This window comes from Drosophila teissieri, chromosome 2L (assembly GCF_016746235.2).
Source record: "Drosophila teissieri strain GT53w chromosome 2L, Prin_Dtei_1.1, whole genome shotgun sequence".
NCBI lineage: Eukaryota > Metazoa > Arthropoda > Insecta > Diptera > Drosophilidae > Drosophila > Drosophila teissieri.
In genome coordinates this window covers 21,493,944-21,521,447 of record NC_053029.1, presented here as the reverse complement: position 1 = coordinate 21,521,447, position 27,504 = coordinate 21,493,944, and the positions used below count along the sequence as shown (strand labels likewise).

The window sequence follows — 27,504 nt, the reverse complement described above, 5'->3', positions numbered from 1 at the left end:
TTCTCAGCATCACGAATGCATCGGCGTCCAACGGGCGGTGGAATGTGCATCCTTCTCGGGACCGGGTCGTTCATCTTGCGTGTCTCCCCTACACAATAATTGTTATTTGCCTAATGCCCCTATACTTGTTGATCTGGTGTTGTTGGGTTCGGATCCGAAGTTGCTTATAACTTCTAATTTGTTGGGTTTTACAATTTTTTTTGTTGGATTTTTGTGGTAGATTTCTTGTTGCTAATGCAGTTGTTGTTGGTATGAGTTTCATTTGCAACATTCGTCTACGGTTTTTGGGTTCTGCTTGCACGACTTTTGTTGTGGGTATTCTTGTTTGTTGGTTTATAATTTTGCTACTACAATTTCTTGTTAATATTTTATACATAATATATATTTATATATATAATTTTTTCTTTACTATACAATAACATCGGAAAAATTGTGTGTTGTGGTTGTTGACTTGCAGTATTTTTTAGTTTGTCGCATTGCATTCATTCACTTGATTTGTATTGTTTCGTACGTTTTATAACAACTTTTTCATGTTAATATGTATAATTGTTTATGATTTCTTGTTCTCGTTTATATATATATATATATTCTGTATATATTATGTATATCAATACCGTAATTGTTTGTATTACCATCTTTTCTTATCACAAAAAATCATAATTATATATATAATTTATTATTATTAATTTTTAATATATTATTCTTAGAATTGAACAATAATTAAAAATAAACATAGGACTTAGTTACATTTTGTATGTGTGTGTGTTGGTTTTGTGTGTGTGTGAATGATTGCATGTAGTTGCTTTTCGCAGTTGACGATAAAGTATTGCCAAGCGTCCGCTTGCCGTCCGACAACATCTCTAGAGGGACCACTGTTCTGAGCTTCCACCCCTCCCACCGAAGTTGGGGGCAAGGCGCGCTCAAACAACGACTATCGGACGAGAGCGTTACGTTGCCGCGTCGGATGGCATCGCGCGGAAGCATTGATGTTGTGGTTGCTGCTTGTTTGTTTGTTGTTGTTTTGGCCCTTTCGCTAAATTTGTTGATCTGAATTGGTTGCAGCCGCGTCAGGCTCAATGCAAATGTACAAAGTTTTTCTGACAATTGTTGGTTGTTGATTTCTTTACAATTTTTTCTTTTTGTTTAACGAACTTTACATATACACTAAACATTATTTAATAATAATAATGGAAAAAACAAATAACAAAGAGCACACAAAATTGTGGAGCGCAAAATAATAAGTAAAAGAGAAGGATTTCTTGATATAGCAAAAATCATAATTAGTACAACTTTATGAACTTAACTGCAAATTTTTTTCCTCTTGTTTAGGACTGATTTTGAACGGAAAATAACTAAGCTAAACCGCGCGCCAGCCAATCGAGGTAAACTGAGCAGCAGGTGCAAATCGGCAGCCACCAATAGGCAGTGCATGGCGGAAATCCTGCAATCCGGCAGGACTGGTTTTGGTTGTTCTCCCTATGTACAAACTGTCCACGCCAGGGTTACCCCGCACACGCATTGTTCTGGTTTTCGCTTGTTGGAAGTTACATGTTGCTCGTTGGCTTGACACAATTTTACCTGCTCCTCGTGAAGCTGCTCCTGATGTTGTTGAAGCTGCTGTTGATTGCTGGGCGCCGTTTCTATCTGTTGTTGTGGTTTTGAATTGATTGATTTATTTCGTGTACAGGTAAATGGCCACAATCAAGCCGTAGAGACCCAACACTTCGGCGAAGATGAGAATCAGGATCATGCCCACGAACAGTCTAGGCTGCTGTGCTGTGCCACGTACACCGGCGTCTCCCACGATGCCGATCGCAAAACCAGCTGCCAGGCCAGAGAAGCCCACCGCCAGACCGGCTCCCAAGTGAATGAAGCCCCTGTACAGTGACACAGTTAGTAAGTTAAATCGAACGGGGTAGTCAATCGATAATTACCTGTATAGTGAGTACTTTGAGGGCTCTTCCAGCGCGCCGGCAATAAGCACAGCCACCACCAGACCGTAAATGGCAATGATACCCGCCATGACCACAGGAATGATGGATTTCATGATTAGTTCAGGCCGCATCACTGACATGGCAGCAATACCGGTACCAGACTTAGCAGTGCCATAAGCAGCGCCCAGGGCTGATCAATAAATACAAAAAAAAATAAACAAATATATAAAAATTAGTTTTGGGCAAACTTTTCGATCACGAAACATATTTTTGTGGAAAGTGGGGCAATTACAGTGTTAGAATTTTATAATCATTTGAACAGGATAAATCCAATATCTACAACTAAAAACCATATCAAAGAAGCATAGTGTGCAGTTCTCATAATATATATACTAGCCATATCGGACCGCAAGCATGATTCTTTAATTATGCGGGAACATTTAAAATTATGTAACTCTTTAATTTGTTAGCCATTTAAGCGGTGGCCAACCGAATAAGTTTGGATACCCTTGCTCCAACTTTGGCCGCAGACGTAACAGTTCGTAGTCACATGATCGTTTTTAACTGACGTTGTTTCATGAAAAACCCCCAAAGTCCCCACCCACAAAAGTGCCTCTCATCACCCAGAGTTTTTGCTGGAGAGCAATAAAACTCGCTCCGCTCACATTCCAAATGACTCCCCCCCAAATCAGCGGGTTTATTACTCGCTCTCTCGAAAAGTCAGGCAAATGGTGATAAGGCCGAGCTAAAGTACATATATACGACAGGTTTTAGAGGGGGTCAGCTGGACTCGGATCGGTGTGTACTGAGCAGGGAGGTGGGCAGGGGAACCCAATGGCGAGAGATTCAACTTATTTTGTGTATCGATTGGGCATTAATTGAAATACAAAACCAGTTTCATATGACGGTCAACTGCACGTTCGTGTGTTCGTGAGAGACTGGTAGATCGAATTAAGCCGCACGCACACCAAAAACATAGCTGAGTGTCAGATATATGAGTGTATTCAAAGTTGGCGGAGTGGGAGAGCAGATACCTACCAAGTCATGTGATTCGATGTTCATTACTTACTTTCCGGAACAAGCCGAAATATTGCTGGTATTCCATTCGGAAGACGGCAGCGCACTTCTGGAACATATAAAGTGCCCCGAATCTTCCACTAATCACCATGTTTAGTTCTGCAGATCTGCTCCTGATCAATGTGGGCTATCTACGTCACCAAACCGGAAAATGATGGGAAATGCCCATGATAAAAACCAGAATGAACTTGAACAAGCAATTAGTTAGAGCCACAAGAGATATCTACGCGCCTAGCACCAGCACACAGAAATCTATGAGGTCGAAGTGGTCGTCACTAAAGCACGAACACATTCTCACAGATGTGGATTCCTCTGAAACACAAGTACAGAAATATTCTGGTGCGTTGTGGTCCGCATTGCATGAAATGACATTAACATTAGAAACATTCATTCAGCATTGAGGGACTGATAGGCTGTTGACCCACCCAGTACTTTCTTCGAATGGTTACACCACACGTGGTTCTCCGCGACTATATGCACAAACAAAAGCATACCTATAATATTATATTGATATATAAAAATATATTCTTTGGCATAGATCGGTTTCTTCTAAACAATACAACAACCAAAAGTGGAACTTATCATTTAGAATTTCATTACTATTTGTGTATATCGATGTATGTATGTAAGTATTTTCTACTGTGCAACAATGTATACGTGCGTACACCGTGTCTCATTGATGCTTATTCTGCAGTATTGGCGCCGCATTTAAATCACAAAAATTATCTGAAAGAGCTGAAATGGCATTGACTTGTTTCCCCTTTAAACTGCCTATAGTGCTGCTCTGCATTTAAAGTAAGCGCACACACCAGTACAAGGCATTTATCAAGAAACAGACGGCATCGCAGACGCTTCTGTGGGCGTTGAAATTTAAACAATATAAGGAATGATCGGGAGTAAGAGGAAGAGAATACGAGTCAGCCACAACAACAAGTGCTAGCACATCCGAAGATAATTATAAAACGGGGGAGATAGCCAAGAGACTGGCATCAAAAAAACACCAGCAAAACAGAAAAAAATCGAAGACGTCACAGTTGAGTGAGCAGAAATCAAAGGGAACTGCGAGCGATGCAAATAAAGGCGAACTTTAGATGAGCCTGGTTATTGTTAGTAAGAAATGCACGTCGTACATCATTTGTAGCGCTGCAGGTGTGTTTGTCTTTCTTATCTCTCCTGCGTGCGAGAAGAATTTAAACGGGAAATAAGATAAGATACGCGCCAACTATATTCTAGGCTGTACCACGGAGACAGGGTGCCCATTGTCGAGCTATGGCCGTTCATTGATTAAAATGCAGTACAAAAGAAATGCATAAGCACTCACATAGCAGTATCCCCATTCCCGTGTCCATGTGTGCGTTTCGATATGGAATTCATCACATGAGGCAGCAAATTGTGCGTTAGCATAACAGACTTTACATAATTTACTAGCCAACTACCATTCTATGTATATCTGCTACTATTCCCGCTACTGCGATTGCGCAGGCAAACGTGCAAGTGTGTGCGTACTTGAGTGTGCTGGAGCTGAATGTCATTGTGTGAAGGATTTTCGAGGCATTTGCCTATTTTTAGTCCAGTGCGAAGCGAGGATGTGGGCCAGCATTCCCAGTGGCGGCAACTGCTGATAAGGCGCAGCTCAAAGCAACGCCCATTGTTCGCAGTGCAGTGACTCAGTCATCTGTCATCGAAAAAGCCAATTGCAGTTGAAAGAGAGTGAGAGCTGGAGAACAAACTGGAACTCTCATTCTTAGGCACTCATGTGATCGTCAAACGGCGTTGCCAGATCGCCAGGCCATTTACCTCTGATAAAAGCTGGAAATTGATTTATGCTGCTGACTCTAATTGCATAAGCAGTCTTAAAGCCAGATAACTCGTTGGTAAACACCAGGTAAACACCACAGAAAACCTTATTTCTGACTATCAAATTAAAATGGCGGGTGTTGGGGGTGTTAGCGCGAATCACAATACGTTACAGGGTAACATGACATAAGAATTGCGTCACAAATTGATGGAAAGCGGTATGGGTGTAAAACAAACATGGCTCTCATAAGCACCAAGGCGTGCTCGCTGCTTTTTTCATATGCCTTTAGTTCGTCCTGCAACAATCGCTTGAAAACTTCCTATCTTATCACGGCCAACTCAATTGGTAAATAAGCCAATTATCAGCGAGGTAACTGAGAATGAGTGGTCTTGATAAGCCACTGAAAAGATCGTCAGCTAACCATGTGATGTGGGCTAAAAAGTCGATTGCTCATGCACCCAACGATTTAGGCATGTGATTACCGACGATCATTTACATTGGGTCATAAGTTGTGTGCTAATTGGGCTTGAAAAGATAACGATATGTAACAAAAAATATTTGTTGTCCTTTATATGAACTTCTTTCGACGATGAACAGATTTTCAATTACTGAGTCATAACTTGCCAGTTAATTCGGTTTACAAAAAGCAAAAAGCCCATAATTTATGTTCTCCTATAGGGTTTCTAGTCCATAGTTTGTCAATGCTTTAGCCAATAAGATGAAAAGAAAAAAACTTAAATATGGCAACACTTCCCCACGGTCTTGTGACTGTTGTGAGAAAAGGAAAGCGCGCTTCATAAACTTCACCAAAAACAGTAACTGTGCTCGCTCTCACACACACGCGCTCAATGGCATAGAGTCGGAGAGATTGCGCAGCGCTCTTGAGTGTGTATGAGTGATGCCGTTTTTAGCATGCTGAAAAGGCGAAATTTCTTTTTTCATCTTGGCCACTGCGAAATTAAAATTGATAATTCTTCAAGTTGTAAGAAGGGGAAAAACTATTCGTTTTGAAAGCGAGTTTTCAAATCCAGAGTTCTTGGATTTTCTGCTGGTCACGCGCAGACACATGAGCAACTTGCTCCCTTTGTGTGTGTGTAAGTCCGTACACTGTTTTTCTACACTTGCCGCTATTTCCCGTTACTACCACCAACAAACCCGCACGCCCACACGCTTATCCCCGCATTTCCTCTTCCACTACCTTTTACGCCACACAAAAGTTCGATTTTTCCCAGCACGGGCACGGCATCCTAATTGTAGTCAAATTTAAACTTACCCGAGAAGATGATGGCGGAGGCGGCTCCCATAACTCCGAAGAAGGGGCCATAGATGGGGTTGTCGCTGCTCACTTCAGAAGACATTTTGCTTTGTTTGTTGTGTGTTTTTTAGGCTACAAATGATCAAAAATCGAAATTTTAGTTCGTTTTGCTGCTGCTGGGATCGTTGGTTGCACTGTAGTTTTTCTTCGGCGTTTTGCACGGCTGAATCTGAATGTTATGCGCGCTCGTTATATGTATGCGTTGTTTCAAGTCGAAACAAAGTATTTTTATTATATGTACAATATATGTGCTATATACGTGGGGTTTTACGCTGCTCTGTGACCAATGCTGCTGCGACGACAAACGAATTGCGAGTGGCCGCTCACGAAATATTCTTAAATATACTTTTTAATCGCGAGTGGGCAAGTCGGAGCGAGTGGCCAACAACCAGAACTGGGAGAGAGCAGAAAGAGAGTGAGAGTGAGCGAGGAGCCACTCGTCGGATTATTGGATTGCGCTTCTGTGGTATGTGACCTGTGTGTATGTGCGCGCTGTCATGTGCTTGTGTGCGCGAGAGAGTGAACGCATGACAGAACGGGCACACATCAACGGAAAGTTAGTCCAATTGGCAATGACAACGGTATGGAAAATTACACACGTACACACAATCACATGGGATTTTCAAAAAACCTGGTTTTCCTGGACTTGAAAAATGAAATGGCCAATTTCCGCGCGTTTTGAAGATTCTCCTTGTCCATTGCCCAACGCGTAAATCGCACACTGACAAGCAAACTCATTGCCATTGGCTAATTGTGGCTAGCCTGTGTGTGTGTGCATGTCGTGGCAGAAAATATTGTACCATTTTTTTTAATAGTTAAACTCTGTTTAAATTAAGTTATCGCAACAGCATGTTTTATCGCAGGCTTGAAACTTTTCTGCAGTGCTAGCCTCACATGACCGCCTATCTTTTGACTGCTTTTTCACTCACGTGATTAGAAATCTAATTAAAAGCAATTCGCTGCTCTGTGGCCTCTTCGGGTTACTGCTGGCTGCTGCTTAAAAGCGCGGATCGGATACTGAACACCAACGAGTTACTTTGCTTTGCTTTTATAAACTTTAGTCACGGGGGCGGATATTTTGCGATATTTTGAGCCAGCGTTGCCACATGGTGGTAGACAAAATGCACTAACCTTTTTCCCACTAAACCCAATACAATTAAATCATTGCTTTCACACTGAACTTAAAAAAATATTTGATTTAATATTTCTTATAGCTTAGTAGATTTTCCTATGAACTTGTATAAAAAACAACCAGTTGTGCCCTAGAAAAATTCATTTGGATACACTCGAACTAAATGGGGCCGAAAAGTCTTCCGTTTATCAATATAGCTCCCAAAATGTTTATTTTAGTACGAACACCGTAACAATTTTCAAAGCTTTTTTTATTTACACTATTTTAGTATTAGTGGTTTCTAAAAGATGAAGTTTCGCAACAAGGAATACTTTTAAAGAAACATCCTGTTTGAAAACCCCGATATAAAATTAAATTTTCTGAATACACTAGACTAGGCAAAAATGAAACCCGAAAGTTATATTTCTCCGGAATTTAAATATTTTATAATGTCTAATTATACATATTTAAGACTATTTTATAAAGACGTTTCATAAAATTAATTATAGAAAATAATATTACATAGTCGGTAGATTTACAGTGTTCGTTTTACGGTGCACACTAGTATTTCTCCAGCGCCCGCGAAAGCAGAGTGTTCATGTTGGTTAGCAACATGCGGGGATCCTCAGCCAAACCGGCGCCCACCATAGCGTTTGCGAAGAGCTGCTTAGCGATAAGTTGAGCCAGATCCTTGTCGCTCTCACGCAGCTTGTTAAGCTTCTTAATAATGGGGTGCCTAAATAAATGAAACAATGCCACGTAAAAAAGCAACGAAAGTAAGGTCACAAGCCGGACTCACTTTGGGTTGATTTCCAGTTCTGGTTGAAGAAGGGCAAATCGATTCTGTTCTGGAACCTGGTGACTCTGGGTGCGAATAAAGTGGCGAGCGGCAGCCATTTCCTCTACAGTGATTACACAGGGATGAGTGTCTAGACGAGTGGTGGCTTTTACTTTGACAACCTGGCCCTTCAGCTCCTCCTCTAGCCAAGGAATCAAACTGTCAAGTTCTGAGCGCAACAGACTGCCCTCGCCAAAGTCGGTAGTCGGTGTTGTCTCCTTGGATTCGTCACGCATCTCCTTCTCCACGGATACGAGTTTTTTGCTTTTAAACTTGCCTAGCTGCATGAGTACCAGCTCATCATAGGGTTCGTAGCAGAAGAGCACTAGCTCGTTGCGCTTCTTCAGACTTTCGTAGTAGGGCGACGACTCAGCCAGAACACGATTGGGTGCTGCTAGGTAGTAAATATTCTGCTGTTCTTGGGGAACGGCGTTATAGTACTCCTCAAGCGACATGCGTCCACTGGCGTTCTCAGACTTTGAGGACTCAAATCGCAGAAGTTTAGCTATTTCTTCTTTCTCGTTAGGGTCGTTAGAGGTTACAATTCCCTCCTTTAGGAAGAGACCATAGTCGCGGTAAAAGGCCTCGTACTCCTCTGGCTGCTTCTTGGAGCGCTCTTGCAGGAAACGGATAACGCGGGTAGAAATCACACTAGACAGTTTGCGAATCAGGCTGCTGTTCTGCAGTAGCTCGCGACTCAGGTTAAGTGGAATGTCCTCAGAGTCGACAACACCCTTCACAAAGCGCAGCCACTTGGGCAGCAGGTGCTCCGTCTTGGACTGAATAAGCACTTTGCGGGTGTACAGAGCCACGCCGGTGTTTCCGTCCCGAGACATCTCGAATAAACCAGGCTTTCCCTCGGGGAAATAGAGCAGCGCATGGATGCTCAGGGGAACGTCAGCATTGTAGTGCAGGGTGAAGCGTGGGACATCAAAGCTATTGCTAATGAATCGATAGAAGTCATGGTGCTGATCCTTGGTGATGCTTTGGGGCTCAAGAAGCCACAGCGGTTTTATATCGTTGGCCTGCTTTCCGTTTAACAAGATGGGTGAGCCCACAAAATTGCTATATTTCTTGATTACCGCCTTGATCCTCTCCTCGTCCGCATATTCACGGCACTCGGTCTTTAAATGGAGCACGATCCGCGTTCCCAACTCAACGTCAGGCACCTTCTCGATCTCATAAGTTCCACTGCCATCAGTGGACCACCGCAGTCCTGGAGCATCAGCCGTAGCCGCCCTCGTGAACACCTCCACCTTGTTGGCCACAATGAAAGAAGAGTAAAAGCCCACGCCGAACTGACCAATAATGTTCGAGGATGCCTCTGAGCTGGCTGGCTGCTGGTTCCCCTTCATCTGCTCCAGGAACTTCTTCGAGCCGCTGCGTGCAATAGTGCCCAGGTTGCTTACCAGCTCCTCCTTGGTCATGCCAATGCCCGTGTCCTGGATGATTAGCTGCATCAGTGGCTTGTCGGTGGTGATACGAATCTCCAGAGGCCGGTCCTTTCCAGCCAAATTTTCGCCTCCAGCGCTCAACGAGGTGTACCGAAATTTCTCCAGTGCATCGCTGGCATTCGAAATTAGTTCGCGCACAAAGACCTCGTGGTCGGAGTATAAGGATCGCGCCACAATGTCCAGTAGTTGGCGGGTCTCTGCCTGAAATTCATGCTTGTCCACCACCGGCCCCGATGCCTGCTTGGCCTCCGTGGCGAAGCGACGGAGCGAGAGAGCTGCAGCTGTAGAAAGATGAGTATTATGTAAGCAAGGTTTCGTCCGAGGAGCCAGTTGCTCAAATTCCTGGGCTTACCAGCCGGCGAATGCTGCGTTCCAAGGGCGATATTAAACGCTGCTGGGGCGGATCGGTAACTCTGCCTCAACACTTGGCCGCGCCGGCAAGCCTGGCCCAGCACTCCCATTGCTCGCATTGACATCGTTTTTTTATGTGTTCTGCCCAACTTAAATGTTACCCAACTGTGAAGTTTGTTCCAGCGCACATGTGTGCACAGTGCCGCCAAACCAATCGATTGTAAGTATTCGATATTAGTCAACTAGTTATACCTATTCATAATGATTTCCTCCTTCAAATTTCTGGTTTTTAATAAAAAGTTATTACATTTTTCGTTTAAAAGGTGTTCTTTGAGAACAAAAAATATATTTGGCAAACTTAAAACTGAAGAAAACGTCCAGCTTAATAGTTCTCTAAAGTTTTCAATTAGCCAGACACAGATGCTTAAGCTTCATGCAACAATATTTTAGTTTTCTTTTATAGCTCAATTTAATATTGAAAAACATCGATATCTCATCATCTCATATCGATATACGTGTCCATTGTTGACAACTCTATTCGTGAATGCAGCCCTGCTGTAGCGCGTTCGCGTCGCCTTGTAATTTTTGTTGAGTTTTTTAAATAATTTTAATTAGCATCTGCGTGTCTTATCATTAGAATATAATGTGTTAAGTGTTTTCCATCCACGCCAACACACAAAAGGATCCGAAAATGAGCGCCAGCACCATTGACAACGTACGGGTGCTGCTTCAGTCGCTGCCCGCTGCCGCCGCAAACAGCGGCACTCAGTCCGGCGATCTGCAGACGCCGGGCAAGATTGCGGTCTTAGCGACGCCGGTTCGGGCCAAGAATCCCGTCCAGATACAGATCCTGCCGGAGAAGGTCGAGGAGATGCCAGCGTCACCACCGGAGGAGTTCTGGAGGGACCTGCAACAATTTCACGAACGACGAGGGTGAGTTTGCCACGGCTCCCCTGAATTATGAGATGCCCTGACCCACTTTCCCTCTTCCCAAGCAGCACTCCATTGACACAGCCCGCCAGGATCAGCGGCAAGCAGGTCGACCTGTACAAGCTCTACAACGAGGTTACCGAACGAGGCGGTTTTAATAAGGTAAACATGCGGGACGAATGGGACGAGGTGTACAGCGCCATGGAGACACTGCGGGAGCGCTGCGTTAACGGAACGGCTGGTATAAAGCACATCTACAGACGCTACCTGGACAAGTATGAACGACTAAACTTCTTTGGTGAGGATCCAGACAAGATGGAGGCTCTGGAGGCGGCAATTGAGAACGCGGAAATGGGCGGTGGGCGCTCGCGATCTCGTTTTTTGGCTGGTGCCGGTGGTGGCCTAGGCAGCATCTTTGGTTCAGCGCACTCTACGTTGCCGGCGGTGCCAATGGCCTACAACCAGCGCCAGCACTCTGTTAATGTGGAGCGACGCCGACAGTACAAGATGTCTACGCAGCTGCACCGACACAGCACCTACGAGAAGCTGCTGCTGTCTCTGCTTTCGCCGCTGCCCAATGAGCAGGACTTTGCTATTAACGTGTGCACACTAATGGCCAACGAGGCGCGCCACACCTTGCAGCTGTCTGATTGTCCCAAACTGCTTGATGTGCTGCTTGCTCACTTAGGCGTCTACGCCGACTTCACCATGCGCCAGCTGTTCCAGCACAGTTACGCCGAGGTTCGACACCATTCGCAGCTCAGTTTCTGGCGCGACCTATTGCACGACAAGCCACAAGTCCTAGAGCTCTACACGGATGAACAGGCATGGTTGGACAACGGTCTGATAAGCAAGGAGGATGGTGAGAACTCAGCCGCTCAAAGTGAACTGCGGGCGTCCTGCGACGAGTTGGACTTCCTTAATCTGGGCCGCAGCAACGGAACAGATGAGCGCATGGGACAGCGAGTACTTCAGATTGTTCAGCTAGTCCGTACACTCAGCTTTCACCAGGAGAACTACGCAGTCCTGGCCTCAAACCGGACTTTGTGGCGATATTTGGTCATGGGAGCAAATGTACGATGGAGTAAGTGGATCTTATTTACTTAGAAATTAAGAATAAATTTAATATGGCGGTTTTGTTTTCAAATATATATTCTTGATTGGGATCAATAGCCGAGTCGATCTGGCCATGTCCGTCTGTCCGTCCGTTTGTCTGTATGTCCGTCCGTATGAACGTCGAGATCTCAGGAACTACAAAAATTAGAAAGTTCGTAAGCATACAGACTCCAGAGACAGCGCAAGTTTGTCGAATCATGTTGCCACGCCCACTGTAACGCCCACAAACCGCCCAAAGCTGCCACGCCCACAATTTTGAAAAATGTTTTGATATTTTTTCATTTTTGTATTAGTTTTGTAACATTCTATCAATTTTCCAAAAATCTTTTTTCCACGCCCACTCTAACGCCCACAAACCGCCAAAAACTTTCAGAGTTGAAGAGCCTTCTTCGCACCTCCACTAGCTGAGTAACGGGTATCAGAAAGTCGGGGAACTCGACTATAGCGTTCTCTCTTGTTTTCATTATTATCAGCAGTCTCAGAAGTATCAATTTAAAATAAAATAACTAAAATAAGTTTCCCTCCTTTTAGGCAACATCCACATCCAGGCCCTCGAGACCGCCGGTAACCTGGCTCAGCAATTTGAACTGCTAGATCCCAGCACTGACGAGCTGTCACGGAATCTTTTGGCTACCCTTTGTGAGGGTATCGACTCAAACGACCGAGCAGTGATCATTAGCTGCCTGGAAATACTTTACAAGTTGTGTGGCCGAGAGGGCAATTCGCAGCACATCAATCGTTGCCTTGGCCTGGACTTTTACCAGCGAGCTATGTTGCTCCTCTCGCTTACCGACGTCATGATGATTATCTTTACCCTGGAGGCGGTCTACGCACTTAGTGCTCTTGGCGCTCGACCATGTTCAATGCTGATGCAAGTACGTGGCCTAATAGACCAGCTGGTGGCCCTTATTACAGTGGAGGCTCAGTCATATGGCGCAGACGGTTGCATACTGATGCGGGTGGTAGAGGTTTTACCGGGCAACATGGCTGCCTCGCTGGCTCAGAATATGCCCGCCATTCATGCTCCCGCGGTGCCCTCTTCATTGACTACACTTCCCACATCACTGCAAGTAGCTGTTAAAACACCAGCAGTTTTGCCCACGCCTTCGCCGGCCCAGACTCAAGTGCTTTTGCCTCACGGAGAGCAACAGCCATTGGTTACTTCCCTTCCCGTTCTGCCAATGCCCAGTCTACCACAGGTTCATCTGCCTGTACCCAGTTTGCCGCAAGTACAATTGCCGCCAATCGCTGCCACCGTGACCCTTCCCGGTCTGTCCTCCGCCTCTCAAAGTTTTACACACGAGGACGAACAGTACGCACTGGCTTGGTTGGGAGCAACGTACGAACGGGCTGGGCACGGCAACGATCTTCGCGTGGAGCAAGCGGAACTATACAGAATATATTTATCGCATTGCCAGAAGGCGGGTAAGCTTTCAGTGGTGAATCACATGCAGTTTCCTCGTCTTGTGCGGCTTATATTTAACCAATCGGTGGGACCAGTAATTGTACGACACCTGGACGGAACCGAGCTGCCTGGGACGTACTACGTAGGCATTCGGATGCGAGTTCAGTCGCTGGCCATACAACAAAGACCCTCCCCGAGCATTGTTCCTGTTAAAAAGGATACTCCCATATTGCCCAAGCCACCATCGAGTGATCCTGTTCAATCGGAATTGACGTCTGAGGAAATCGTTTCTTCTGCAGTCACGCCACCCCCAAGCTCCTCGCTCATTAAAAGCTTGTTGGCCAACAAAGTAACTGAACGCCAACAGAAACAGAAGGCCCAAGCTCAGCCACCGCAGCCGCCAGCCCTTGTGGCTACCACGGCGTCGGGCACAAATGCTACCCAGCCAATCAAAGTAACCTCAACAGCTATAAGCGCCTTCGTAAACAACCCGCTGATGCAGCACACACCGGTGAAGGTGGGTCAGACTACTATTAAGCCGTTGCACCCTCAGATGGCTATCGAAAAAAAGACAATCACTGACTCGGCCCCGCCGCCTCTCGCCCCATTAAGTGGCGCAAACGTTTTAACGAAAGACGGCAGCGGGCGCACTCTTATCATTGCATCGGCAGCTGCCAAACGAAAATTAACTATTGACGAGGAGCAGAGCAAGCGTCTGGCCTTGGATGCCGCTGCCAACAGTTCCAGCAGCCAATCTTCTGGCGGCAAAGACGAAACGCAGGTGACTCCCTCGAAAAATGCGGCCAATCTCTATGCAGATCTGGCGGCATCCATTTTGGAGGATGAGGATATGGATGACGTTCCACCGCTGGCGAAACCAAGTCAGGAACAAAGCCAACAGCAATCGCAACAGTCGCAGCAGATCCAACTCATTCCGGCTAAAGTTCAACCGGCCCAACGTCAGCTTGTTTTCCCCGGCAGCAATGTGGTTTCGCCAGCACCACATTCCCAACTGAAACTGGCCACCACGGCCACCATAAAGACGGATCAGGGTTTGCAAACTGTGCCGGTGATCTTGCAGCCCAAGACTGCAATGGATTCCACGCCAGCTCCACAGACGCAGTATGTTCTGGCCACAAACCAGCAAGGCCAGACGTATATTGTGGCCCAGCAAACCCAGCCGACTATTCCAACATCCACACAGTCGGCACCACCAACTCTGCTGGTGACGCAAACACCGCAACAACAAACGAAGACCATAATCATCCTGCAGCAGCAGCCAGGAGGAGTCTCCGCAGCGAATGTCGCTGGCACTCAGAAAATGATAATGACAACGGCGCAGGGCCAGCAGGTCCTTGTTACCACCACCACAGCTCCGCAACTGGCGCAACCGCGTACTTCTAACCCCCAGCAGCAAATCTTTATCGCGCCCCAGCGGCCTGTTCCGGCGTTGGGTGCTGGACAAATGTCACCATCACTGCTGTCGCAGCTAAACCAGATCCCGGCTACTATTAAGCTTCACCAGCCCCAGCCGCAGCTCGTTTCGCCACAATTAGCACCCCAGCAGCGATTAGTTGCCACTAAACCGGGCGCTTCATTGCCCATTCCTCAGCTCCAGCAGCATCAGTCTATCATCCAGCAACACATAATCTCCGGCCCCTCTACCCCGACTTCCACAGTTGGCGGTACGGTTGGAGGCGAAAAGAGGCAGGTAATTCTCGGCGGAATCAAGGAGACCACTCTCATTACCCAAACCCCGACCACAGCTGCTCCCCTGCAGCAAAGCCAGCTTAACTCGCAGACGATCATCACTCAGACGCCCACAAACGCGGCTATCGTTGGAGGCGTGGTTCTTCAGCAGCAACCGCACGTACGATCTGTTTTGGACCAGCAGCAGCAGCATCATCCATCCATCATCCAACAGAAGATAACCATGCCGGCAGTAAGTTGGGGACTCTAGTTGCGGATTCTTTATTATACCTGTATTCGTAGAGTAAAAGGGTTTACTAGATTCGTTGAAAAGAATGAAACAGGTAGAAGTTTTCCAATCATATATATTATGTATTTTGATCAGGATTAATAACCGAGTCGATCTGGTCATGGTCGTCTGTCCGTCCGTATGAACGTCGAGATCTCAAGAGCTATAATTGCTAGTAAGTTGAGATTAGACATGTAAATTTCAGCAAATTAGACATAGAGCAAGTTTGTTTCCTGGTGCCACGCCCACAAATCATAAAATACCCCCACGCCCACACTTAAGAATTTTGTACATTTAGTTTAATTTTATTATTTTTGTTGTCAATTTGTATCGATATGTTAACTTTATCGTTCGCTCTCCCACTAGCTAAGTAACGGGTATGTTGTTTTTAAAATGTTATGTAAGAGTATACCAGATTTGTTAAGAGTGCAGATTCTGGATACCCATACGTTGTGCAAGACTGTTTCATAGCATGGCCATCCCATTCTAACGTCCACAAATCGCAGAACACGCACTCCTGCCTTAGAAGCCATTCTTTATAATCTGATTTATGTATTAAAACAAATATTTGAATACCTTATTTTAGATTGCTGAAGCGACCATACCGAAAATACCACCAGTTTCAGCTCCAGGAACTCCACCGACCAATGCGCTCCTTGTAAAAAGACCGGTGCCACCACAATCTGCTCAAGTGTCTAGCTCGAAGTCACCTGTCACCCAAGCTGTGGTGGTAACGGCGTCGGGAACTAGTGATTCAACTGATGGCGGAAAAACGGGTGTCTTAGCAATCGGCGAAGCAAAGCCTGCAGAACCAGAGCTTGTAGCACAGACGACAGCCACACAAGCTGTCGTTACCACCGGTCCTAGCAGCAGTTCTTTGGTTGTCAGTCAGAGTGTTTACGCTGCTCCTGGTCCGAATGCCAACCCCACCCCCTCTGCCATGCCCGTGGACGCAAACTGGTTGTACATTTGCGACTGGCGGAACTGTCCCCGTAAGAAGTTCAAGTCTCTTAACGAGCTAAAGTACCACGTGTGCAATGTCCACTGTCCGGATCACCTTGATTCTGATGCCGACATTTATTGTCAATGGGGCAGTGGACCCACTTTCTGCGACAACAGAGCGCGCAAACGATACTCATTAATGACGCATTTGATTGACCGGCACCTGACAACGGAGAGCCTGCGCGCCTGCGTGCAACGTCGCTTGGCAACCGGCATTCACAATGTGGCGCCCACCCAGCATCCCGTTACCATAGTGCGCAACGAGGGGCATGCCCAACGATTGGCGGGAAGCGCTACTGGTTCATCGTCGGGTCCTACTTTGGCGGTTCCAGTTGTGGGCAGCGCCGCAATGCAAGCTATGAACCGACACACGACAGATTACGCGAACGCTAAAGAGCTTATGGACGAGAATGAGGGTCCAGTTACCAAGAGCATTCGACTGACAGCGGCGCTCATTATACGCAACCTGGTCACCTACTCGTCTACGGCCAAGCGCAGTCTGAAACGCTATGAGCCACACCTGGCCAATGTGGCCTTAAGCAATGTGGAGGCTAGCGGAGTGCTCTCCCACATCATGTACGAATTGAGCCAATAGCCGATATAGATCCATATCAATATAATTACTTACCTTAATTGTAATAACGACACTAAAAAATGTGAAAACGAAACCATACCTTGATTGTGTACACCACCTAACACCAAAATATGGGAGATTCGGGAGTAAGGGTTTAATTTGACTGCTTTAATGTGAACGAGCCTTAAAACTAAAGAGCTATTAAACGATTGTTACCGAGGATTATATCTATATTTTCATATCAGATATAATCCTCGTTAACAAACGTTTAATCTTTTAAGACTTAGTGTTGTTTACATTGTTCTAATAAAATATTCATTAACACGACTGAGTTCCAATCCCTTACACCGCTATCAAAGAGTCCGTTAAATCTTTGTGTATTATAGTGAAACACTCTTTATCGCTTAACATAAGGTATAAGAATGGGATGAAATCAGTTCCTCAAACAGAAGCTTCTCCGTTCTTCAAAAAGTTTTCATCGTCCACAATCGTATACTTGTTGCTCCTGTATGTGTCCAATTCAAAAATGTACTTCTTGCCGCAATCCTTCATCAGCTTGTGGATAACTGGCTTGATGTTCTCGATACCCGCTATTCTGGCCAGTTCATTGTAGTAGACAAACTAGAATTACAGATAAAAGATCGTTGTTTGAAATATTTCTTTGTTTTCAAAACTCTTAGAAATTAATTCTAATTATATGGTCTCCAAATCATATAACCATAAATGAGCGAAGAGCATTGTCGGGCTTTAGCGAAAATAGAATAGAATATATTTTAATTTTTATACCCCTTACTCATAGAGTAAAAGGGTGTACTAGATTTGTTGAAAAGTATGTAACAGGCAGAAGGAAGCGTTTCCGACCATATAAAGTATTATATATATGTATATTCTATTCAGGATCAATAGCCGAGTCGATCTGGCCTGTTCCGTCTGTCCGTCCGTCCATATGAACGTCGAGATCGCAATAACTATAGAAGCTAGAAAGATTCAGCATGCAGACTCCAAAGACATAGTTGCAGAGCAAGTTTGTTGAACCACGCCTACAAACCGCTCAAAGCTGCCACGCCCACACTTTTGAAAAATGTTTTGACATTTTATTTTTATATTAGTCTTGTAAATTTCTCTTGATTTGCCAAAAATATTTTTGACACGCCCACTCTAACGCCCACAAACTGCCTAAACTGTCAGTGTGAAAAATTTCTCCTTCGCACATCCACTAGCTGAGTAACGGGTATCAGATAGTCGGGGAACTTGACATTCTCTCTTGTTTGCCTTAGTTAAACTTCGCTAATACACACTGCCTATGTAGTTCCTCATGCTTCATTCTAAATAAATTTCTGCAAGTACACGGTATTGCGAACACTCACCTGTCGCTCTCCCATTTGATGTGCTTTCTTTTGGTTGCGCACGCCGCATCCCCACCGCTCCCCGATCTCCTGCTCCAGGTCGACGATCATCTGCTCCCTCGATGGGAACTTCCGCTGGCCTGTGAAGAACTTCAGTGTAAAGCGCACCTGCATGTCGAAGATGTGGGTGGGAATCACGTTGAAGGGCAGGCCCACAAAGGCCATGGTCGGGTGGTTGATGTTGATGCAGTGTTTCCACAATGGTTGCACGAAGTTGTCTATCACCTGGACACCCACGTCGGTGCTGAGGCAGGGGAATGTGTACTTGTAGCCGGTGCAGAACATAACGTGGTCAAAGCTCTCCGTGCTGCCGTCTGTGAAGACGGCTCCATCCTTGATGAAGCGCTGCACGTCCGGCTTCTGTGTTACGTTGCCCATGAATGCTGTGTTAGGGGTGGTGGAAAGGTGGTGGCTTAGGAACACCTGCTTGGCAGCCACGCGAACGTGGTTGGTAATGTCCATGCCACTGGGACCGGCGCCAATGATCAGAACACACTCGTCTGTAAGCAAAACGAAAAAGCCGATAAATGGGTATATGTGGGATAACAAAAACTCTGATTATATGAAATATATTAGAAGGGTGTTGAGTACTATCCTTGCAATGTAACACTAAATCTAGTACCAATAGGTTTTAGATTTCAGTTTAGTTATTACTTTGAAATCTCTGACATACCATTACAAATTATAAGGGTTGGTTCTTCAGTAAGGTCACTACATCTTCCCAAAGGACTATATGCCCACATTTCTTTCTCCAGTCTGATAACTAGCGTTCTCCCAAAGTGCTAGCTATCAGCAGATAACCACGTGCTAGGGAAGCTCTAAATAGGCACATACCCACTACACTTATTATAATTATGTCACACAGCCGTCAACAACATTATCTGCAGTCGAGGGCCCAGTTGTTTATGGGGAAAACAAGAGTGGGACTCCGTCCAAACGACGATGGAGGCGAATTCCGAAGCTTTGACCGGACTGATTTAAGATACAAGCAGGAACGCTCTAATCTTACCTTTAAACTTATCTGCCTTGCGGTAGAGATGGCTGTGCATCTTCTTGCCCTCGAACAGATCTAATCCCTCGACATCCGGGATGTCTGGTTCCGTGTAGTGCCCATTACAGACATACACGAAGTCATAGTATACTGGGTCACAAGTATCCGTGCTGTGATCCCATACGTAGACCTAAAAGTGACCAGAGGAGGTCCCGTAAGATCGATCGGTATTTCGTATGCCAAACCAACGAGTCACAGTTATTGAAAACTGGTTCCAAAATACGTGACGTCGCTACCCACCTCCCAGTCGTCCAAGCGAGGACGCACTCTTATCACCTCGTGCTGGAGCTTGATGTGGGGCTTTAACTTGAAGTGTTCCGCGTAGGAGCGCAGAAATTCAAGCACTTGGTTGGAGGTAATGAAGGACTCGGCGATATCGTCGGGGTAGGAGTAGTCCGGATAGCCCATGACCTCCTTTGGAAGATTGGTGCTGAAACCGAGTTGCAAATCAAAAATCTTCCAGATCCATCATATAGTAGATCACCAACCGCAGGCCCTCGTACATGCTGCTGTGTACCTCGTCGAACTCGTCCTTGGGCATTTCCTCGGAGAAAATCCACGTTCCTCCGATTTCGGCGCCGCGCTCGTAAGCCACCGCATCCAGACCCGCTTCCAGGGAGTTCTTTAGGGCGCACAACCCCGCTGTTCCAGCTAAAAAGAAAAACCAGATATGCCTACTAGTTTTTGGCACACAACACTGGAATGAATTGAGCATCACCTCCTATTACGCAAACACGACGCTTGTCCACTGAAGTTTTCATCATTTTGGTATTCCCGATTGGTAACTTATTTTCCAAGTTTCTCTTTTCTCTAACACTTCCACCTCCGCGACTGACTAACGACTAACTGAGGGGCTCGAGCTCCCAGCGCTATAATAGACTCGGGAAGGCGTCACTATGTGCGCTACAGCCGAGTGTGCTCAGTTGTTTGCGAAGCAATGCCGCGATAAGTCGCTTTCCTCACGGTAATAACAGACTTGCATGGGCCCGAGGAACCCTAAGGGAAAGGAGAGTTCGCCAGGCGGCATCGTCCACCGACCAGTGCCTTATCACTCGCGGTTGCCGGTGACATAAGAGAGGCGCTAGCGGCGGCATCGGCCGTTCTGTAAGCGTCTGGAACACGCCGTCAGCCGATCGGCATTACAGTCAAGCCTGACTAAGCGAATGTTATGGGCTTCTGTTGCCGATTTGCGAGATTACGCGATAATATTATATATATTATAAAAAATTCCTAATACAAGATAAGGGATTGAAAAATAGACTAAGAATTGGTAGGGCTTGTGAAGTATGAGCGTTACGAAGTTCAACGCACGACCCTTTGGTCATTCATGTTCGGGAATTAGAACGGTTAGTAAGGAACATCTGGCAGCTGGGCGGCATAGGAACCGAGCCTCGGCTTCCACAAGGGTCCCACTGATAACGCTATCAATTGAGATTTGGAGAGATTTTCAACAACTAACCCGGAGTCACTGTGTCAGTCCAGTTTAACAGCCTATTTGAGCTTTTAATTATCAGCTACCCACTCCAAAACCGCGAACGCAAATAAATATCATCGCCGACCGGAATATAATTAATTTCATTCAATTACAAAAACTCTGCCGAGGGAAACAATGTAGCAGTCCGCAGTGAAGCCCACGGAAAATGCATTGCTTGGGGTGGTGTACATGGCTAGTTGGGAAGGGAGCGTATTGCTCCTAGACACGGGTGTGGGGAAGCCAAGTAATGGAAAATGTAAGCGCTGTGATAGTAGAAATGATTTGGTTGATACTCAGCCGGAATCCAATTAAACATAAGCATGCTTTGGCAGCGCCATGCTGTCCATCCAGATTACAATTTGTTTTGCGGTGGGCCAATCGCGCCATTTTGATCACTTTTAAAGATACTAGGTATGCAAATTCTGAGAGGTATCTGCGTACTGGACTTTCACTGTAGATGGCAGCTTACAAAACCGCTTACAAATTTTGAAGAAAAAGATTAACTCAATTACACGTCCGATACACCGATATCGGAGACAATACATCTGTAGATATGGGCTTACCCAAGTTATTTTCATCCAAAAAGGGTCCCTATTGTTACGAACGCCTATGTGGGGATCGACCCCAAATGTGAGGATTTAATTTTAGCCGTTACCTGTAGAACAAAAAGGGTACACCAGACTCTTAAGAAAGTATGTAACAGGTTGAAAGAAGCATTTTGAACCTTTAAAGGATTACTAACCGGGTCGATTTGGACATGTCCTACCGTATGATGGCCTGCACTGTGGATGTTCGTTTCAGAACGTCACATTTTAGAATACATTTTTTTTTTCATTTTATTATTAAACGATCCAATTTCTGTAGATATGGCAAACAAAATGTTGGCTACGCCCACTATAATTCCCACTAATCCCACAAAAAACTTTTTCTGGCTTTGGTACTGAGTAATACTAAGTTATTAACTAACATATGACATTTTTAAAACTAAAAAAGAGCTCTAAACGACTCCAAATATTAAGTCAAATTTTTTCACAAAATGGAGAAGTAAGAAACATTTTCCGATCATTGAGGTCCTATTTGGGTCTTTTGGGTCTCATCAATGTATAAACAGTGGCTATCCTGTTCCATAGATTTCTGTTCGGTCTGCACGTTTGTGGATCCTACAAAACCTAATCCCTCCACGGGAAATATCACCTTCAACCGAGGCTGTGCCACCGATGCAGGCATCTCGGAGTATAGATTGATGCGGACGGATATGCTTCGTTTAGAGATAAAAGATCATCACATTTAGAAGTCACGATGTTCTCCCAGTAAGCTTGTTCCCAGAGCTTTTTGATCCCATAAAAGTTCGATTGTAAATCTGAAAGAGCGTATAATTGCAAATATCTAGAGATGCAACAAATGGGTGACATAGTAACAACGTTGCTAAAAAAAAGTTTGGTTTCCATTTAAAGTTATTTCAAAATAATCGATACTCGGTTTCGGAACCGGTTTTCCCCGCGGAACCGATATTGGGAACCAGTTCCCAGCGAACGCGGCCCGACAGTCGCGAAAACACAACGAACGCACAATCACAAACGCCAGTTCGCGAGAACAGGAGCTCGGAAGAACGGAGATCGGAGAACCGTGAAAGTGTGGAGCCGTAAATCGAACGGAGAGGGTGGTCGGCTGATTCCCCCTCCCCACTTGCCCATCGAAATACAGAGCTCTCGGTTTAACGCACACACTGCGAGGCGAAAAAGAAAGCAAAGGCGCTGCAAAGCAGAGCGGCTGAAAATAAAATGAAACTGGGATCGCGGCACCAGCAACAAGTTTTAGTGGTTCTCTTTTGTGCTGCTCGTTCGTGTTTGCTGCCCTGCGCTTTGCTCGCCACATTCGTCACCGACTTTTATTTTGTTTTGCCCATTTTATCAGAATCGGATCCCAATCCGATCCCGACTACATCCAAAAAAGCGCAAGACGAGCTGAGCCTCAGCTGCGCCGAGGTGAGCTGATCCGCTCCGCTCCCCTCCGCTGCCCACCGCTCACTCCCGATCCCATCCAATCCGATCCGCTCCGAGTGCATAGTGCATGCAAAGTCGCGGGGCTGGGCTTTCGGAATTACACAACCCACATGGGGCAGCGCCAACAAAAGCCTCAGCAGCAACAATAGCGGGCAGCCAAGCATTCTGTCCTCGAGTTCGACCATGGCTCCCACCACCAGTCCACCGCCCAAGCTGGCCAAGTTCAAGTCCTCGTCTCTTGACCACGAGATCTACACGGCCAATCGACGCAGCACCATTGCAACGGCCTCCAGCGACTGGAAGGCACTTCGCGGAGGTGGTGCTGGAGGAGGAGAAGCAGGATCCGGTAGCGGGCCCAATCCTTCTAACGGACGCTCGCTTCACGCCGGCGGACCCATGATACGGGCTGCCTCCACATCCTCGCTAGCTAGTAGTACGCGCACCATGACCAACTACCAGGAGTACAAAATGGATATCATCAACCAGGTGAGGAAATGTTTTTTTTGGCTTAAAGGGAAACTGTGCAGCGGAATCCGAAAACTATTAATGCTAAAAGATACGCTTGCAGTGCTGCTTTGCTCCAGTGTTCCTTTGCTATGAACAATTTCGAAATTATTTAGTTATAATCTAGAGAGACTTTTGCCTCATAAAGTAACCGTCTGATTCAGCATATGTTTATAAAATTGTACATTAAGTTCAAATATTAAAACAAGAGTTACTCAGCCAACGGAAGTGCAAGATAGATTGGTAGGCAGATATGCAAGCAACGATTGTTTCCGCAAACAAACATTGAATGCTTAAGACTAGTCTTCCTAATTTACTTATAATTGCAAGTTTAAAATACTCACATGTGTATTGTTAAATGGGTATTGAAAAGCTTTTTAAAATACCATTAAACATTTACTTCAAGCATGTGGGGTTCAGGCAGTCTTTAGGTCTAATAGTTTCCCAGTTCTCGGCATTCATACTGACGGACGGTCATTATTATACCCGTTACTCGTAGAGTAAAAGGGTATACTAGATTCGTTGAAAAGTATGTAACAGGCAGAAGGAAGCGTTTCCGACCATATAATCTTGATCAGGATCAATAGCCGAGTCGATCTGGCCATGTCCGTTTGTCCGTCCGTACGTCCGTCTGTCCGTCTGTCTGTCCGTATGAACGTCGAGATCTCAGGAACTACAAAAGGTAGAAAGTTGAGATTAAGCATACTGACTCCTGAGACATAGACGCTGCGCAAGTTTGTCGATTCATGTTGCCACGCCCACTCTAACGCCCACAAACCGCGCAAAACTGCCACGCCCACACTTTTGAAAAATGTTTTGATATTTTTTCATTTTTGTATTAGTCTTAAAAATTTCTAACGATTTGCCAAACAACTTTTTGCCACGCCCACTCTAACGCCCACAAACCGCCCAAAGCTGCTACGCCCACACTTTTGAAAAATGTTTTGATATTTTTTCATTTTTGTATTAGTCTTCTAAATTTCTATCGATTTGCCAAAAAACTTTTTGCCACGCCCACTCTCGCGCCCACAAACCGCCAAAAACTGTCAGTGCTGAAGACTCCTTCGCACTTTCACTAGCTGAGTAACGGGTATCAGATAGTCGGGGAACTCGACTATAGCGTTCTCTCTTGTTTTTATGATGAAGAATAAGTGTTCTTTATAGGGCCGGCAACGCGAGCTAATAACTTTTCAACTAATCAACTGTAAAACAACAGTAATAGTATCCAATGGATTGACATTACATTTATTGGAACTATACTTTATTTAGAAAAACTAAACAAAGATTCTACAATTTAAATTTGAAAATAGTTTTGTTGATATCATTATTTAGTTGAGCGGTCAAAGCTGGTTCTTAAAGATATTCGGTTTTTATTAAGAAAGCCTACTGCATCTGTTATTAAATTAGTCTATTTATCTATCTATGAGATACATTATAGATAAAAAAGACTTCTTAATCATATATTTCTTATATATTGGTTATAAAAGTTAGTAATGCCTGGTGATAACAAGTTTAGCAACGCAAATAAATAATTTTGTTTTTTAAAGTTTTAATGATGCAGTTATAAGCAATTGACTTAACTATTTTACTTAAAGATGTAATTAAATTTAACATTTCTCGGTTTGAGCTTTAATATAAATAAAATTGTACGTTAAAATAGTTAAAAGTCCTTGATAGTTATTCTGTGTAAATTAAAGATGTTAGCCTAACGTTGCTATAAATGTTTCAAGCTACATGTTTTTATTATTTTAAATAAAATCTAGCGTTATCAACATTTTATGAATCACAAAAAGCTTAAAAGAGAACTGGTCATACATCGAAACATGTGCACATAATAAAGACCAATTTTAGAGACATATAAATTCGACAGTTTAGTGACTAAATATTTGGCAAGTAAGAAAAATGAGGAAGAAACAACCAAACTAAATGAAAAAGCTGTTCAAACAAATTGCTTCAATTCGTGGACAAATTTTAAAATTACGAACATGTCAAAACAGACAACTGATCTGCAAAGAGAACCTCATATCCTATTTATTGTGAAGAAATGTTTGCAATGTTAACTTGTTTTTTGATGACGGTCGAGGACGTTCCATCCGTGTCTGTGCTATCCGCCATTTGGGTCGTGACTGTCTCAACTTAATTGATAAGGCAAATATTTTTTGTTACCTCCATTCGTTTATCTGCGACTGATAAAAACTATTTACCCCGCTCTTTTAGGTGAGCTATATGTAAAGTGTTCATAAAATATATTTGCCTATGTGGTTGATTTCGCCGGGGCTGACAACTTATTTAGAAATTCTTCATTAAGCGCATTGCGGATGCCTACTCAGAATGCATTCCCTCAAACGTAAACACCATTTTCTTTGGGCCACTCAACTGACAAATTAAATAGGGAAAGCCCATTTCCAAAAGTGCTCGGAGGTTCTCAGGAAAAACAAAGGCAACTGAACAAAAGGGAAAAAATCCGAAAGCGCTACGCATTAGCGCATTATAAACCACTATTCCAAAAATAAACCGACTACTAATATCATTACCCGAAAGCCTCAGGTGATGAATTCACCGAACTTTGACCATTCAAGTAAATTTTATGGTATTAGGTCGCGCCAAACTCGCCAAAAGAAAAATTTGGGCGCACAAGTGTTCGCCATAACAAGATCACGTAAACAAATTGACGGATTTATTGGTTATAAAAGCCTGGGAGGCTGGACGGGTTCGGAGTTGCTTCGATAGACTTGCCAAGACCCCAGCTTCAAGGCCATTGATTTGGCATGGGTTTGATCTCTTTGGCTGGCCATGTCATAAGTTAAGTTGGCTCAAAAGTAAGTAATTGTCTGTTTACTTGGCTTCGAATCGTTGGTAATTGTGCGACATAAATTGACACCTAAATCGGTCGAAATTAAACGGAACATGTAGGAAAATTTTTATTTACGCAAAACATTTCCCGTCTTTTAGATTCCATAAATAAATATCTAGTTGTTGTAATGTTTAGCCATAGCACGTGCCGATCACTTATTTTGTTTAAAACATTGGTCAGTGTTTATTACCGCCATGTGCACATGCCATCAGTTTGGCTGCATGTTTAGATACTCTATAAGAGGTGTGATTGAAATAGCCCAGGTGTGCATGGAATCCTGTAAACGGATTTGAATCGACGTAACTACAACATACGTATTTATTTTCGCCAGAGAATTCGCGGCAGTCTATTGATATGGTTTAAGTGCCCCGCTGATGGAACGAAATTGGCTAGTAGTGTTTTTAATTCGATTTTGATTGAACTTTTGGCTTTGTCGTTTTATTCCAGGGGAAATGTCTGTGTGGTCAGTACATCAGAGCGCGGTTGCGACGAGCAGGAGTCCTCAACCGGAAGGTGACACAGCGCCTGCGCAACATCCTGGATCCCGGCTCCTCGCACGTGGTCTATGAGGTTTTCCCGGCCCTAAACACCGTGAGTGGTTCGTTATCCGCCATTGTATCTTTTTATAACCGGGTTTAATCCAATCATAGATGGGCGAGGAACTGGAGCGGATGCACCCGCGGGTGTACACAAACATATCCCGACAGCTGTCGAGGGCCCCGTTTGGGGAGCTAGAGGACAGCGACATGGCGCCTATGCTGCTTAACCTAGTTGCCAAGGATCTTTTTCGTTCAACTATAACTTGGGGCAAGATAATCTCGATATTTGCCGTATGCGGCGGCTTTGCCATAGACTGCGTGCGTCAGGGTCATTTCGACTACTTACAGTGTCTGATTGACGGTCTGGCTGAGATCATAGAGGATGACCTTGTCTACTGGCTGATCGACAACGGCGGATGGCTGGGCCTGTCGCGGCACATCCGACCCCGGGTCGGCGAATTCACGTTCTTGGGATGGTTGACGCTGTTTGTGACCATCTCTGCGGGCGTGTATATGGTCTCAAACGTGTGTCGGCGCATTGGAAGTCAACTGTATTCGCTGCTGTTCTAGATTTGCCTGGAATCGCTTCGCTTAGAAATACAATTGTACCATTTAGTCAATGAATCATTCCTGCTTCCATGCGCACCAGTCTTTTAGTAGTATGTAATGGACCCTGTTTTACGTATAATATTGTTATCACCTTTCTCCTCTTTTTGTACATACAAGGCTATTCTAGGCGCAATAAAGCGTATGTTTAAAAACTATTTAAATTTAGCGCCAAAGTTGGGTG

The 27,504-nt window shown here is 44.8% G+C and overlaps 5 protein-coding genes across 6 annotated transcripts; 2 read left to right on the top strand and 3 right to left on the bottom strand.

Annotated features, from left to right (window-relative positions):
* Positions 1 to 669: 669 nt before the first annotated feature.
* On the bottom strand, positions 670 to 7,205 carry LOC122611426 (V-type proton ATPase 16 kDa proteolipid subunit). 2 transcript variants are annotated; one of them, XM_043784493.1, is made up of 4 exons: positions 7,054 to 7,205; positions 6,083 to 6,196; positions 1,935 to 2,124; positions 670 to 1,877 (listed from the first exon to the last, which is right to left on the bottom strand). In XM_043784493.1, the coding sequence occupies exons 2-4, from the start codon at positions 6,165 to 6,167 to the stop codon at positions 1,673 to 1,675; spliced, it is 480 nt and encodes a 159-aa protein (XP_043640428.1). In that variant the 5' UTR covers positions 6,168 to 6,196; positions 7,054 to 7,205; the 3' UTR covers positions 670 to 1,672. The 2 variants fall into 2 exon arrangements, with proteins under 2 accessions (XP_043640428.1, XP_043640437.1); XM_043784502.1 differs by lacking the exon at positions 7,054 to 7,205 and adding an exon at positions 6,384 to 6,514.
* A 448-nt stretch (positions 7,206 to 7,653) lies between these two features.
* On the bottom strand, positions 7,654 to 10,077 carry LOC122614545 (heat shock protein 75 kDa, mitochondrial). The gene is made up of 3 exons (XM_043789111.1): positions 9,880 to 10,077; positions 8,035 to 9,808; positions 7,654 to 7,971 (listed from the first exon to the last, which is right to left on the bottom strand). The coding sequence occupies exons 1-3, from the start codon at positions 10,001 to 10,003 to the stop codon at positions 7,797 to 7,799; spliced, it is 2,073 nt and encodes a 690-aa protein (XP_043645046.1). The 5' UTR covers positions 10,004 to 10,077; the 3' UTR covers positions 7,654 to 7,796.
* Positions 10,078 to 10,416: 339 nt separating this feature from the next.
* On the top strand, positions 10,417 to 16,977 carry LOC122611636 (AT-rich interactive domain-containing protein 2). Its single transcript, XM_043784864.1, has 4 exons — positions 10,417 to 10,811; positions 10,877 to 11,892; positions 12,456 to 15,271; positions 15,894 to 16,977. The coding sequence occupies exons 1-4, from the start codon at positions 10,570 to 10,572 to the stop codon at positions 16,902 to 16,904; spliced, it is 5,085 nt and encodes a 1,694-aa protein (XP_043640799.1). The 5' UTR covers positions 10,417 to 10,569; the 3' UTR covers positions 16,905 to 16,977.
* A 53-nt stretch (positions 16,978 to 17,030) lies between these two features.
* LOC122611637 (senecionine N-oxygenase) lies at positions 17,031 to 20,246 on the bottom strand. The gene is made up of 6 exons (XM_043784865.1): positions 20,059 to 20,246; positions 19,829 to 19,991; positions 19,581 to 19,770; positions 19,299 to 19,470; positions 18,251 to 18,789; positions 17,031 to 17,504 (listed from the first exon to the last, which is right to left on the bottom strand). Exons 1-6 carry the CDS (start codon positions 20,102 to 20,104, stop codon positions 17,325 to 17,327), a joined length of 1,290 nt encoding a protein of 429 aa, XP_043640800.1. The 5' UTR covers positions 20,105 to 20,246; the 3' UTR covers positions 17,031 to 17,324.
* A 2,107-nt stretch (positions 20,247 to 22,353) lies between these two features.
* LOC122611638 (bcl-2-related ovarian killer protein) lies at positions 22,354 to 27,478 on the top strand. The gene is made up of 3 exons (XM_043784867.1): positions 22,354 to 23,303; positions 26,623 to 26,766; positions 26,826 to 27,478. Exons 1-3 carry the CDS (start codon positions 23,001 to 23,003, stop codon positions 27,282 to 27,284), a joined length of 906 nt encoding a protein of 301 aa, XP_043640802.1. The 5' UTR covers positions 22,354 to 23,000; the 3' UTR covers positions 27,285 to 27,478.
* Positions 27,479 to 27,504: the final 26 nt, after the last annotated feature.